A 15677-nucleotide genomic window follows, 5' to 3' on the forward strand; every position below is an offset into this window, starting at 1 on the left:
GAACTGTGAGTACGGAAAAGACCATATAAAGGCTATTGTCGTTTTATGCAGCGTCGATGTGGGACTAATGTTGTTGTGCTTTGTGTATTTTGCAGCTCACAACTATCTGCCAAGGTTTTGCCTTCAATTCAACCACATTGAAGCCAACTACTGTAAAAAGTAAAGAATTCCAATTCAGAAAGAGTATACCTTTATTAATAGGTGGCTCAAAGCTGTATGAACATCTAATTGGCTGAAAAAGCAACCCTGCCAACAAAATCAAAGAGTTTAAACAAAATTGAAAGAGGCCTAAGCCTTATGGGTCACCGTGTAGTTGTACAGCTTGTAGGGTTGCGTAGGATTTTGATTTTAACATTTGTATGGTTAAAATATATAAATTGCAATGAGTGAACAAGGAGGAGCACTCACAAGGTGGACGCGAATATTGTCTGTTATTATTATCTTTTGATAAATATGTATTTACTTGGAATTAGTTGGACTGACTTCTCTGCGTTTACTAACACATATGAAATAAAAAAGATTATATATGTGAGTACGTATAGTTGATTCTATCCTCATTCATTCTCTTCCTTATTTATTTTTTTGGTCAAAGTTCCCTTCCTCTATTTTTTATTGAGAAAAGGAAAAATAATACCCCACAAACAAACAAAACACAAGAAGAGCCCAAATACACACTAAGAACAGATGGACCAGCTCAAAGAAAGTCTTGGGGCCCAGCACAAACACACCACACAACAAAAGAAACCCTAAATCACAGCTGCTGTAGCTGCTCCTCCAGCCACCAACACTTCCCAACAATTCGAAGCCATCTCTACCACAAGGGGCTGCCATCACACCATCTCGAGTCCCAGATAGACCTGGCATTTTCAACCTGATCCGACCCATTAAAATTAGTATTCGGATAAGTGTTAAACGGGTCGGGTGGTTAACGGGTCATTTTGGGTGAACCCGAGAAACCCGTTAACCACCCGTTAACACCCATCATTGGCACCCCAACTGCCATTGCTATTTCTGCAAGCATATCGTTTGCAAAACCTTGGTCAAGTGTCTGATCATCAAGACCTTGTTTTAGCTTGTCGAAAACTTGGAGCTGAGATTGTGAGGCCTCAATTTCCACTCTCTGCATTTCATTATGTAACCTATTCACCTGATCAGATATCCCAATAAGACGTCGGTGTTTGCAACGGACAGAGCAGCCAAAGACCTTCCGATATCCCTGGTAACATCTTGTACCTCCTTGACAATGTGCCGGCACTTGACAAGCAAGTAGAAGCGAGCTCGGTTTTTATACTTGTCAACCAGGTTGTTTGCCCTTTTAACATCTGCTTCGAGGGACTTTAAAGCAAGCCTGACTGCTTGAGAGTCATTGAATTCTTGACGATGTAGTTCAATGCCCGAGTAAGGAAAAATCCCACCGGCGGAGACAATGGTTTGATCACCGGAGAGAGATTGGTTGGCGGTGATGGAGTCGGTTGCAAGGGAGACTTGGTTGAGGTAGCAAAAGAAAACAACTGAAAGCACCAATCTTTTTTTGGTTTGGATGAAATGTTAAAAAAAAAATAACAAAAAAATTGTTAAGAAATGGGTGAAACAGGTGATTTATTATATTAACAGGTTGGGTTTGAGTGATCCGTTACCTTAACGGGTTAAGTTCGGATGATCTGTTAAATTAAAGGGTTGGGTCAAACCTGACCCAAACTCAATAAACTCGACCCGTTTACAGGTCTAGTCCCAGAGTTGAGGAAGAAAAAAGCCGTTCCATCCTCCACGAACCACCAAAACGATCGCCGCTATAGAACAAAAGAAGCTCGCAGGAAGAGAAATCCCACAAACGACAGCGCCAACAAGGGCGAACAATGGGAATAACATACAAGGGCCAACAAAGGTGGTGGTGCGATTACCCGAGTCAAAGCTCTACATACCTTCCCATGGAGCAGCGATAAATCGCGGTGAAAACTAGCGGAATAGAAATTAGGATTGGTGGAAAGAAAATGGAGCCAAGTGATGATGAGGGTATATGGGAAATGACTGAATGAGATGGATGAAACGGGTGAACGAGATTTGAGGCTCAGGATGATGAAAACAGAGGCAAACAAAATACTAGGAATATGAGATTGTGGGAAGATCTAGAAGTAAACGGGGCTGGGCTTATTACAAAAAACAAACGGAGAAAGACAAAGGGAAATCAAGGAACTGCCACTAGCCTTGCCATGGCAAGAGCCGGCGTCGACGCATAAATTTGAAAACAGAGTCACTCACACAGTCGGCGAGAAAGGCTCTCACTAGAGGAGAGAAAAAAGGAACGACTTATTTAAGGACTTCTTCCTTATTTATGTCTTCATGGATTCATGACTTTTCTCAAATTTAAAAAACTCGTTGAGAATAAATTAGTCCGTTTTGTTTTGTTGATTATTCGCTGGCTTTGCAGATAATTAAACAAAGATGAGGCACATATCTTCTCAAGCCTCAAGGGTTGATTAAAAATTACAAACCAAAAGTATCTGATACAAAAAAAAAAAAAAAAAAAAAAAAAAAAAAAAAAAAAAAAACTTGAACAGCAAGTACACTACATATATATGTAGTGTGAGTTCATATGAGTTTTGATTTTTGTTTGGTGTCAAACTTGTCATTTAAGGAAGTCAAATCTAAGACCTTTTACGTATTTAAGATTGCGAAAAAATAGTACTCATTGTGAGAAACGAGCATAATGAGATGCATGTGGGCTTAAGACGTATTCACTTGGGAGCGAGTCATATGTGTTTTTGTGGCACACTAGCACAAAGGCTTGCTTGTTAGCTTCAAGATTTGCATATGGAAAAGTGTTTGCCTTTACTAAAGGTCCAATTTATTTCTGAGTACATTGAACCATAAAAAACAGAGGTTAACTATTAAGTATTATTGAGAAACAACCTAATAGTGCACCAGACGACTGAGTAGGAGGTCTTATTATCATAAAAAACTGTCTCAGGGGTAGCATAACCCTTTGCATATCTGAATGATGCAGTGCCTGAAACCACTGAGACCTCTTTAACCCTCTCAAATTGGCGGTTGGTGCCTTGTAGCTCAAGGCTGCTGCCATTGTACTGCCCATTGGTGAATGCAAGTGACATTGACACATGCACATTGGAGCCAGACAAGGACGAGGCCACTAGAATGCCTTGAGCTCGACTGACTTGGGTCGACCTCTTATCGGGAGTTTCGGTGATGTGATCGTCAATAGCGTATGTGAGTTGTTGTGGTTGAAACAATTGTTGAGAGATCGGGAGTTTCATAGCACCCTTGGGTTTAAACCCAAGATCTATCAACAATTTTTTCAACCACAACAACTCATATACACCATGAGACATACCACGAAACTCAGCTTCTGCACTTGACCTAGCCACCACTTTTTGTTTCTTATTTCTCCAAGTAATTAAATTACCACCCACAAACGTAAAGTATTCAGATGTATATCGCCGATCAGTGATAGAACCTGCCCAATCTACATATGTTTACCCTTCGACATTCAAATGACCATTTTTGGAGAAAACCAAGCCTCTGCCAGGAGCCATCTTCAAGTATCTCAAAATGCGGGTTACTGCATCCATATGAGCTTCACTAGGTGAGTGCATAAACTGACTTACCACACTAACTGCATAAGCAATGTCAGGGCGAGTGTGAGACAAATAAATTAATCTCCACACAAGCCTCTGATACTGTTTCTTATAAGTAGGAACTTGATCTAGAAATAAGCCCAAACGATGATTCTGCTCAATCGGAGTATCAACAGGTTTGCAATCTAACATACATGTTTCAACTAACAAATCAAGAACATACTTCCGTTGAGACAGAAAAATATTATGCTTGGATCGGGCAACCTCGATTCTAAGAAAATACTTCAATTCACCCAATTCTTTCATCTCAAATTCAGTAGCTAGGTACTTTTGAAGGCATTGTATCTCCTTCTGATCATCACCAATCACTATCATGTCATCAACATAAATAATCAATGCAGTTAGCTTACCATTTTGTCGCTTTAGAAACAAAGTATGATTTGAATGACTCTGGATATACCCAAACTTCTTCATTGAACTTGCAAACCTCGCAAACCACGCTCTAGGAGATTGTTTCAAACCATACAAAGCCTTTCGTAACCTGCATACAACACCTTTTCCAGGAGATGTTCCAATACCAGGTGGGAGATCCATATAAACTTCCTCCTTAAGATCACCATGAAGGAAAGCATTCTTAACATCAAACTGCAACAGAGGTCAATCCTGGTTTGTTGCTAAGGACAGAAGAACACGCACAATATTAAGTTTGGCAACATGAGCAAACATCTCATGATAATCCACCCCATAAGTTTGAGTATAACCCTTATCAACTAATCTGGCTTTATACTGGTTGATAAAACCATCTGTTTTGTGCTTAATAGTAAACACCCATCTACATCCAACGACTTTCTTCCCGTTTGGTAAAGGAACCAAATCCCAAGTAGAATTCTTTTCCAAAGCTTCCATCTCAACTTTCATGGCATTAACCTACTTAGGGTCAGACAAAACATCTTGTAATTTTGTTAGAATTGATACATTAGATAGCTGACATATGTAAGATGCATATGGTTTGGACAAACGATGAGTAGACATATAATTGTTGATGGGATATTTGGCTTTGGCATGCATATCAGGCTCATATTGTACTTTAGGTTTTCCACGATTAGCTCGTAAAGACAATTGATAAGTAGAAGAATCGTCAGAATTTACCTCATGTATACCACCATCTTTTACCAAACTGTTAGAAGAATCATCACTGGACAAACCATCATCATGCAACTCATTAGACATATCAGCAGCAGGTAACCGATCATCAGAAGTTAATTCATCAGACATACTGACATGCAACTCGCTGGGCACATCTGATATGTCGTCAGTAGAAATAGTTCTGGGAATGACAGGTGACCGATCACTATCTGTAGCCGACTGATCAATATCATGCAACATAATAGGTTATGTTCCCAACTCTGCCTGTAACACATCATCCATACCATCTATTCGAATCTGCATTTCACTCCCTCTCTCCCCCTGAAGTGGAGAGTTGGAAGAGGGCTTCACAAAATATGAAACTTCCTCATGGAAGGTGACATCCATGGTAATATAAGTTTTTTGAGTCGGAGGATGATAACATTTATAGCCTTTTTATTGTTAGCATACCCAATAAAGACACACCGGAGAGCACATGCATCAAGTTTACTCCGCTGATGAGAGTAGACATGCATATACGCAAACACCCAAACACTTTCGGAGGAAGCTTTGATACAAAAACAAGAGAAACATGTTTTTGTAGCACATCAAACGGTGTCTGAAAATCAAGAACCCTACTTGGAACACGATTGATCAAATACAGAGCAGCCAAAACAGCATGACCCCACAAATGATTAGGAACACATTTATCCAACATCAAGGAGCGAGCAGCCTCCATTATTTGACAATTCTTCCATTCAGACACACCATTTTGTTGGGGTGTAAATGGAGTAGTCGTCTGGTGAATAATACCATGATCACGAAAAAAACATGCCAAAGTGTGATTCACATATTCTCCTCCATTATCAGACCTGAAGACCTTAACTTTGGTCTGAAACTGAGTAGACACCATTGTACAAAATTCTTGAAGAAGTAACGGAACATCACTCTTATTCTTCATCAAGAACATCCAAGTTAACTGAGTACAATCATCAATAAAAGTAACAAACCAACGGAATCCATTAGAAGTAACTTTCGCCGGACCCCACACATCAGAATATATCAAATCAAATGGCAAAGTAGCTTTAGAATCACTTACGGGAAAGGAAGCACGTTGACTCTTAGCCAGGACACATGTTTCACACTTGAACTCTGAATCACTACAAGTGCGAAACAAAAAAGGAAATAGATGCTTCATATAACTGAATGATGGATGTCCCAATCGTCGATGCCACAACCAAATTTGATGTCTGTCATCCACTTTAGCACTTAAAACTTGATGATTATTTGAACTGGAAACAACAGTATCCTCCATAGTCAAGATGTACAAACCTCCTATTCTTTTACCAAGACCAATTATCTTCTAAGTTTGAATGTCTTGAAAATAACAATACGTAGGGTAGAAATGAGCAGAACAATATAAGGTATCAAGAAGTTTTCTAACTGACAAAAGATTGCACTTAACATCAGGAACAAGTAAAGCACGGACTAGTGATAAAGTTGGAGTCAGAGAGATAGTGCCTTCACCCTTCACAGGGGAAAGTGCTCCATTTGCACTAGTAATATACGGATCACGAACATAGTTACATAACTCATCAAACACTCTAGGGTCACTAGTCACATGATCAGTGGCCCCAGTATCAATTATCCATTTATTTGTTCCACCAAGATGCATACCAACACTATGATTATATTGAGCCAGCGAACAAAATCACGAACAATAAAGGCACAAAAGATACACAGCGGAATGAAAACAATTTACCAGAACACTGTAGCAATCATTGTTCACGGCATTGTAGCAGAAACTAGTCACGCACTGTAGCAATTCACTGTTTGCGGCACTGTAAAGGATCATTGTTCACAAGCATACCACTGTTCACGCACTGTAGCAAAATGTTGTACTGTAGCACGACACTATTCATTTTTTTTTCACGAAGGAAATCACGAAAAATGTGGGCACAAAATTAAAGCACATAGGTCACCAAGAGTGAACTGCTCTGATACCATAGTAAACTAAACATGGTAAATACCAATATTAAACTAAACATGGTAAATACCAAAAATATATATGACAATATTTGAAATTTTTTTATATATTCATTAATCTCCAAAGTGGAGTATATATAGGAGTTACAATTGGTATTACATACGTACTTCACCAATGTGGGACAATAAACTACTATTTACACTTTAACTAATATATAACTCACAACAGTACGTATGCGTGAATCCAAGAAAATGCAATGCAACAACACATATAGGTCTTGTTTAGTGGCTAAGATTGGCTTGGATTGAATAAACTTTAATTAAATGCACGTTGAGGAAAAACGTGGATGTCAACTTGCATATATATATATAGTTTGTCCAATTAGGATTTGAGCGGTCATATCACAAATCGATTAAAATGGAAAGGAAGGCACATATAAGCATTATATTATATATCATTTCAACTTTCATAACCTACATAAGTAAAAATAAACACCTCTCTGTCACTCTTTCATGGATAATGGATATGCCGGTTTGAAGAAAGTTTCTAAATGATAAATACATATAAACAGAGAAGCAAATATTGCATTTTTCTGAACCAAACCAAATTTGATACTATGTAATTAATTTTTACTCTCACTCATCTTCGCTTCTTATGTTTCTTTGCTTCTCACTTTAATTAGCAAACATCATCGTCGTCCCTATGGTATCAACCGTATCATGGGTTGACAGAGAGTTGTGTCACAAGTGATGTGTGCCAAATAGAAAAGAGGACCAAGAGTTTTAAGAGAAGATTGCTAAGAGAACAAAGGCTACTACAAAATTTGCTGACTGAGGGTGTTTTAGTACTTTTACATCAAGTCTTTGTTAGAAAGAGAATAGGTTGGCTAAGTTTTTAGACAGAAAATTTTGGCCAGTTTTTCAAGTTTCTTGCAGAAAATCAGGTGAGACCAGAGGTATCGAACACGAATAGATTTTTCAGGAAAAAAAAAAGGGGGGTGGGGGGGGGGGAGAGAATTTGACTTGGGTAATGAAATTATAAATTTTAATTGCTAAAGTGGTCACTTTTATATTTTGTCGATATGTTGCTAATATTCAATTGGAAAAATATATTTTGTCGATATGTTGCTAATATTCAATTGGAAAATTACTCAATACGTGATTGATATATGGTTGTTTGAACATATCCAACATTAATGCTTATACTTATGTTGTTTATCCACACCTTCCGATAATACTAGTTATTTTTTACTTTTAAAGTTTGGGTGATTTTATTTGTACTTCTAGGAAGATATTATTGCACTCATCATAAGTATATTTTTCTTTCTATGTATTGAAAGTTTTGTGTGTGGAATGACTTTTTTTAGAATATCAATAGCAGCATCCTAAATTGTTATTATTGTTTTACACAAACAACCCTAAGGGGTTGGCCACAATACAGTCAGTACCTGGCAATCATATATAATTCATATGAATACAGATAAATTAGAAATCAAATATGACTTTTGAGATGATGCTTATATTAAATACATTTAAATATTTTTGTCATATCCACAACAAAATCCTTTTTTTCTTCGCACCTACCATTTCGTCTTCCTCGTCCCTTTTATTCACCCGCCTTTCCTCGTCCCTTGTGCATTTCTCTCCTCCAATCTCACCCACCCTCTTAGTCTCTCTTGAAAAAAAATTCAAATTCCATTTCCCTTGTTCTACTCACCATCCCTCAAAAACCATTGTAGTGGCAAACCTACTTAGCATCAAATCCAACACCACCATCTCAGATCAAATCTACCACCACCATTTCAGATAAGATCTCATCTCATTTCTTGTTGATTCGTCATGATCCCTTATTGAATAGGGGTTACATGTACAACTATAATATATAAGTTTACGTATCCAGTTAATTTCTCTCTCCTCCTTCATAGATCTAGCGAGCAACTGACTAGAATATAAAACAGCAAGCCAAATAGCTAATATTTTAGAGCCATTTTTTTTCTTCTGAGCCTTGCTAAATTTTGCCTTAAAATAGCCAAACAAGTCTCTTTTAACATGTTGTTGGAGATGCTCTAATAAGTTAGCCTTAGAGTTTCTAGAAAAAGCATTGAAAACTCAATCGGCCACCTGCTCTTCACATTTGGAGGGATTTTGGAGACATGATATGGTAAGTAAAGCATTGCATTCATATATGAGATTAAGATTAATTCTTTTCATACCTTTAGGACTGTGATATTAATTTGATTGCTGGATTTAGGATATAAAATCAGATTGCTTGAGGATTAAGTTAATATCAATTTATACTTAATTATAAGTCATTTAATTGAGAAACACTTCTCTTATAAGGTGCTGGTTTTTGTGTGTTCATTCTCACTTCGCATATGCATAGTATTGAGCGTGAAAACAATTTCAAGCAAAGGTAGTTTATTTGAGTGTTAGATTATCAGAGATATGTTAGTGAAATTGTTTGGGCCGAGACAAGTTGACCTAAGGACCACAGTTCTCGACTCAGTAAGTATCCTTCAAGATAGTGGACTTTTAGCCCACGAATAGGATAAGCTCGACCAAGTCATTGTGAAGGTAGGACTGTGAAGAGATTAAGTATAAGGTGGCTCGGTCAAATCCTAGACAAATTGAAATTGCCAAATATCAAAATGTGCCTTGGATAAATATGAATTATCCCAAGGACTAGAATGCTTGCGCAGTAGGGCTAGGTTCAGAGTCTTGATGAGAATTAAAGAGGCTTTAAGACTAGATGAAGATGAAGTTTCAGTTGACAGAGGATAAAGGAATATTCAGGCAAATGCTGAGCAAGTACTATCTCAGTAGTCTTGTTTATCATGGATGTCTTGCTTTATAAATAGAAGAGGCTCTGCAACATTAGCAAGCTCATTCAACTCAACAAACAAATCAAACGCTCTACATAAAAGCCCTCGGTCTACGTGAAACCTTTCTCACACCCCCTGAGAAAAACACTAACTATCATAACTTCCCCACCAACACCATTTTCAGTTTGGATAAGTGAATAACACTATGTTGATAACCCGCAACACCTTCAGTTTGGATAAGTGAACAACAATGGAGTCGTAGAACCAAGCAATTTAGGATCATCTTTAGTTCAAACAAGTGAACAACACTATTTTTGGTTGGTTGGTTATCTATCTAAATCTCGGCCAGTGAAGAGTTTTTATCTTTTTCACTAAAAGATGTCACTTCATCAGCTTCCCAACGAAGTGAAGTGTTCTATAATTGGTTACTCTCAGGTGCATTTTCCAGTTCGACATTCAAATGATCGAACCATGTTCATCATAAAAAACTTATCTCATTTGACTACCTGTGTGCTTATAGCCTGATACTGATTCAATGCACCTATATTTTCACAAATATAGTCTAGGTGGCTAGATCTGATGTAGGCGATCATGAATTTGACAGTGATCTAAGCAACCTTGTCTTCAGGCTCTCGAACCCAAGGTTGCGACGTGTTTCTTTTGTAATCGCTTATGTGACACCACCACCACCACCACCACATCTATTATACTCACCCGACCGAGCTCGATAGCTAGTTGGCACACCCGTTGTTACAAGAAGGACATAGTTAGCTCATAACTACTGGCTTATGCCACACGCAGGCACTGTAATTTCTAGGGCCAACAAAAACACTAAGAATCTAGCATATCATATCATTCATCTATGATAAGCTGTGTTCTGAGGTGATTACATCCACGTTCAGATGTGTGCGACGAAGAGGAGACGAAGAGGAGAGACAACTAGCAAGAACAAGAGTACAAGATAGTCTTCGAGTTTAGTAAGTCATCTCTAGTTCAGGTATGATTTGTCTCTATTTTTTCCTTGGTGAATTATTTTTCTTGAATGTGTGCTCGAGGATTTTTTCCATGTGTTAGGGTTTTACCTCGTTAAATAAATCTCTATTTACTCGTTTATTTTTCTTTGCTGATTTTCAAGTGGTGGATGGGATTTCTGCCTTTGGTTGCTCTGTTCGTTTATTGGGTTACTTGATGGCACTATTAGACTCAATGCCCAATTAATAGAAAAATGTTTAAGCAGAACGCTTGACCCCTCAACATATCACCCCACTCCCCTCCCGGAGGGAGCGGTGGACTACCCCCTGTACACTAGAGCCCATAGGGCATGCGAGTAAGAGGGGGAGGGTTCCCAAGAATTTCTAGATAAGGTCCAACACTTCCTCCATGACTACACGATAAAGACTACTTCTTTCTTGAAGAGTCCAAGATAAAGTATGAGATCTCCAGATGTTTCATGCTACGCATCTACCCAAATAGTATTCCTCTATCAACAGAGGAGATGACACCACATGTCATTTTGCAACGCAGACGATTGTTGGCCATCGCCTTTATATATAGCCCAAGTCATTTATTAAAGGGATGTGCTATCCACACACCCCTTTTTACTTCTCACACACCCTTATTAATTTTTATCCGTTAGATCTTCTTCATTTTATCCGATCTGACGACCGAAAATGAGAAGGGTGTGTGAGAAGTAAAAAGGGGTGTGTGGATAGCACACCCCTTATTAAATTGATAATTTAGAACTCTCTACAAACTTTTCAGTTTATTTGGAAATATTTTTAACTTAGGGGTCGAAGGCCCTTCGGCTATCACCAAACCGGTGTTAGACATTGACCTTGGTGTTTGGTGTCATCTTTCTTGGAAGCTTTCGGTCAATCAGCTTGAACGAAAATTTGCATCCACAACAGTGGAATTAGGGCTGGTTTGGTATTGCTGTGCTTTGAAAAAAAACTGCTGTGAGAATAAGCGGCTGTGCTGTGAGAATAAGCGGCTGTGAAATAAATCAGCAGAGTGTTTGGTAAACTTTTTTGTAAAAGTGCTTTTGGAAAAAAAAGCAGTCTGATAGTAGATCTTTTCATTAAAGGAGCACTGCAGTTCTATGTGCTTTGAAAAAAAGCCAGTTTTCCAAAGCTACAAATTGCAGCTTCAGCTTTTTCCTTTGATTTCAGCTTATTCTCACAGCAGCTTCCAAAATAAGCCTTTTTTTTAAGTTTACCAAACACCAAAAACACTCCCAGCTTTTTTTCATATGAGCTTTTTTTAAAATCACCTCAACCCCAAACTGGGCCTTAATAGGGTCCAAAATCTTGAAAGTAAAACACTATGGTGGTTTCTCTAGGACTTTGAACCCTTGGCTAGTGGTGAGCATTAATGTTGATGAAAATGAGGGTCTTGAAAATAGAGTAGGATTCTCTTATCTCCTATTCTCATTCCCTTCTCTCCCCTCTTCTTGTACTTTGTTTTTTGTCTTATTGTCTTTATAAAAATTCAATATAAGATGTTGACATAACTTAACAGTAACCGTTAAAGTAGGAGGGGAGGGAAGGGAAGAGATTAGGAGGGGAGATAATCTTCCTCCCTTAAAAATGGGCTTAATTACTGACATTAGTGAACAAGAACAAATTGAGCATAATGAATAATATTTTTGTTTATAAAACCAGGTTTGTGCATGCAAGGGTTTTAATATATGAATGAGAAAGAGACGGTTAAAGTTGGCATATTTTCTGCAGGAAAACCGACGTTACGTAAGATTTGAACACAAGAGTCATGTTGCTATTTTGGGACGTTACAGAGTAGTTCTGGGTGTATCATGTGAGAGCATGTCAGTGGAAATTCACGTTTAGGATCAACTTTCAAACAAATATAAAGGTAAAGCAGAGAAAAAAAACAAATATCATACCTGTAGAGAGAATATCTGAGGTATGTGGATCCAAGAATATGCAACGCAACGCAACGCAAGACATATAGATCTCGTTTAGTGTTTAGGATAGGTTTGGATCAGATACTTCCCTCAGTTCAGTGCATTTTGAGTGAAAATGCAGATGTCAATTTGCATAGTTTGTCTAATTAATTTTCTTCAAAAAAAATTATCTTCTAGCTTCAATTAAGGGTTCGAGCATTCATATCTCCAATCGATTAAAAAGAAACAGAAGGCACACAAACATTAGATTATGTATTAGCCAATTTTCCATCAACATTTTACACTAATAGGGATCAGATAATTCCCTTAGTCCAGTGCATGTTGAATGAAAACGTAGATGTCAATTTGCATAGTATGTCTAATTAGTTTTCTTCACTAAAACGTACCTTCTAACTTCAATTATTAGGGGTTCGAGCAATCATATCTCAAATCGATTAAAATAGAAAAAAGATCACACGCATTAGATTATATATTAGCCAATTTTTTTACAACATTTTAAACTAATATGAAGAACAAGACTACAAATTACAGATATTGAGTACATAGAAATTGCATCATATTATTAATTAATCCTCCAATCGACCATTGTCTACTTGATGGTCTTGAACTTTGTCTTTCTCCTGACCTATTACATTCCACATGTTGTCAAATGCATCTTTTGCTGCTCTATTTTGTGCAACTTCCTTCTTAAGACTGTAAGTGCCTCTTCCAACAATTTGATCGTTTATAAAAACCTCAACCGTGTGTTTCTCCTCCCACAGATCGACAAATCGAAGTTTCAGATTGTTTTTTTGACACACTTCATGAAGTTGTGACACCGGATGCATCTTTATCGTCTTCGGATCTATTATAGGCTTCAACAAATTCTTGAACACCTAGTTTTCGAAACGAAAAACAGTACTAGTCACAGTATTGAAACAAATATGTGCAAACATAATAATGAGCGACATGAAATTACATTACCTTCCACACAACGTCAATTGACTTGCAGTCCATGAAAACTGCACCGATTGTGGACTCAACAATGTCCGCAAGGTTCTTTGGAGCATCAATGAGACCATTGGAATGCAGTGGATAGTCAGACATTGCTCGCATAAATTCTCGAATCTGTGTACATTTTCAACAGAACTTTTGATCATAACAAATTCAAAGTCATTCTTTTTACCATCTGAAAGAAAACTCCTTTAATAAATTCATAAGTCAAATTTAGTTCTGCGAAGACTGACTTTCGCCAAATCTTTTTCCCTCTCTCTTCCTTAAAACGATTCAATTTCATTAACCAAATTTTGGGTTGCCCTACAGGAGATGCTGCTTGGATACGAAGTTGTATAACCAAAGCAATGCGCCGTAAAATGCAACAATCCAACAGATTAAGAAAAACCTAATTCGTTGAAAACTATACTAATCAGCGATCAAATCAATTGAACAAACACATTAAGTGCAAATAAACAATGTTAAACTTACACGTTATCAAAATTGACTTCAATTATCATCTAACACATGTTTCAAGCTCAACCCTAAACAGAAACCACACCCAGTGCAAAATATGATTCAAAAAGTTTTAAGCAGCTTTAAATCTCTATCACTTACTTGTTCTTCAAGCAAGGGTTTCCTATGCCGCAGGTACCGGTACAACCCATGCTTGATCGCCACACGCGCAAGCTTCTCCGTATCCACATTGGCTGCCCGGAGCCGTGTCAACGGCCCAGGTGCCAAGTCGGGGTACAAAAGGTACTGTTCTCTGCTGAACATCAAATTTAGCACCGCGTCCCCGACATACTCCAGACGCTCGTAGGACAAGCCAGACCACTCGGCGGCGACGAAGGAAGAATGTGTGAAAGCCTCCTGCAGCAAAACCTTGTTCTCGAATTTGTACCCTATAATCTTCTCCACTTCTTCAAGATTTAGATGATGCTCATGATCAGTCAACGACGTTGACTTATCAACAGATGGCAAGGTTGGTTTGACATCGTCCAGACGTAGGGTTGTGATTATTTCTTCTTCTGTAGCTTGGACTGCTTCCATGGTTGGGATGGAAGCAAAAGACACAAGTCGTGAGAGAAAGGCGATATAGAAGAAGCGTGGAGACAACTGCTTGGTTTTTATTTATTTATAAATATTTATACATGGTCGGCACGCGTAATTAATTATGTAATATAATTTGAAAGAAAAATGCTAAAAAGACTCTTAAAAGTGTTACTTTCTAGGGAAACCTCTGCTACTTCATATTTTTAGCACAATATTTTATATTAGCATAAAAACTAACATTAAACTGTGATGTGTCAAATAGTCCATAGAGAGTCTGACTTTAACAAAGTCACCTTATCATTTCTCAATTTAAAAAGGATAATGCTAGAGAAACCAAATTTTTAAACCAAATTTGTAAATTAAATGATGTGTCATCAATAAGAAATAAACATGTTAATCGACACTTAATTAATAATCCAATTATCTGCAACCACATCATTTAGTTTGTAAATTTGGTTTAAAATTTTTTGGTTCCTCTAGTATTACCCATTAGAAAATAATTAAGTATTTATTAACAAATTTGAGAAGAGAATTAGAATATATATAATAGAGGGGTTAGGGGGAGGAGGGCAAGTAGGTGCTTATAAGGAAATATCTTAGGAGGCTTTTGGCAATATATGTGAATTATAGGTGATAAAAGATAATTTGCACCGATTTGTTGGTTTCTGATTATTAAAAAAATATTGGGGAAATTAGGTCAAGAAGAAAAAAAGGTTTTGCTGGACGGCAGAAAGAGGAAACTAAAATTTGGCTACTTTTATCTTGAAAAATAGAATGAGATGGCAATTACTAAAGGACTCCTAATATCTTAAAAGTTGGGATTTGTTTTTTAAGAAAAATGTATCGATATCGATTTAGTTATATCGCTTTCATCAGGTCATCGCTTTGGTTGAAGTAATTTTATTTGCCTACTAGGGTTATTTATGCTTATACGTACATAATCTGCATATACGATAGTTTTCTTCTAAATGCCATATACAAATGCGCAGGAGTTCACATTTATTTAAGACAAACTGTTTTATACATCAATGAAAACGATTTTAATTAATTTCCCAATAATGTAAGGGTTGCGACACTTTCAATTATAGAACTTTGAGTAGCTACGTAAAGACATATAATCTAGCAATTTTAAATGTGACGCAAAATCAATAATACAATCGCTATTCAATCGCTTGGTTTGAGTTTTTATTATGTATTGTATGT

General features: G+C 37.4%; 1 protein-coding gene and 1 long non-coding RNA gene across 2 annotated transcripts; one reads left to right on the top strand and one right to left on the bottom strand.

The window, feature by feature from the left end:
* The first annotated feature begins 8723 nt into the window (after positions 1-8723).
* Positions 8724-12373, top strand: LOC139193507 (uncharacterized). The gene is made up of 3 exons (XR_011577704.1): positions 8724-8865; positions 10429-10523; positions 12256-12373. It is a non-coding gene; the product is annotated as an uncharacterized lncRNA (long non-coding RNA).
* A 507-nt stretch (positions 12374-12880) lies between these two features.
* Positions 12881-14535, bottom strand: LOC103407291 (ribonuclease 3-like protein 3). The gene is made up of 3 exons (XM_029097877.2): positions 14037-14535; positions 13410-13553; positions 12881-13321 (listed from the first exon to the last, which is right to left on the bottom strand). Exons 1-3 carry the CDS (start codon positions 14469-14471, stop codon positions 13013-13015), a joined length of 888 nt encoding a protein of 295 aa, XP_028953710.2. The 5' UTR covers positions 14472-14535; the 3' UTR covers positions 12881-13012.
* Between the last annotated feature and the right edge of the window lie 1142 nt (positions 14536-15677).

This window comes from Malus domestica, chromosome 17 (genome assembly GCF_042453785.1).
Source record: "Malus domestica chromosome 17, GDT2T_hap1".
Taxonomy (NCBI): Eukaryota; Viridiplantae; Streptophyta; class Magnoliopsida; order Rosales; family Rosaceae; genus Malus; species Malus domestica.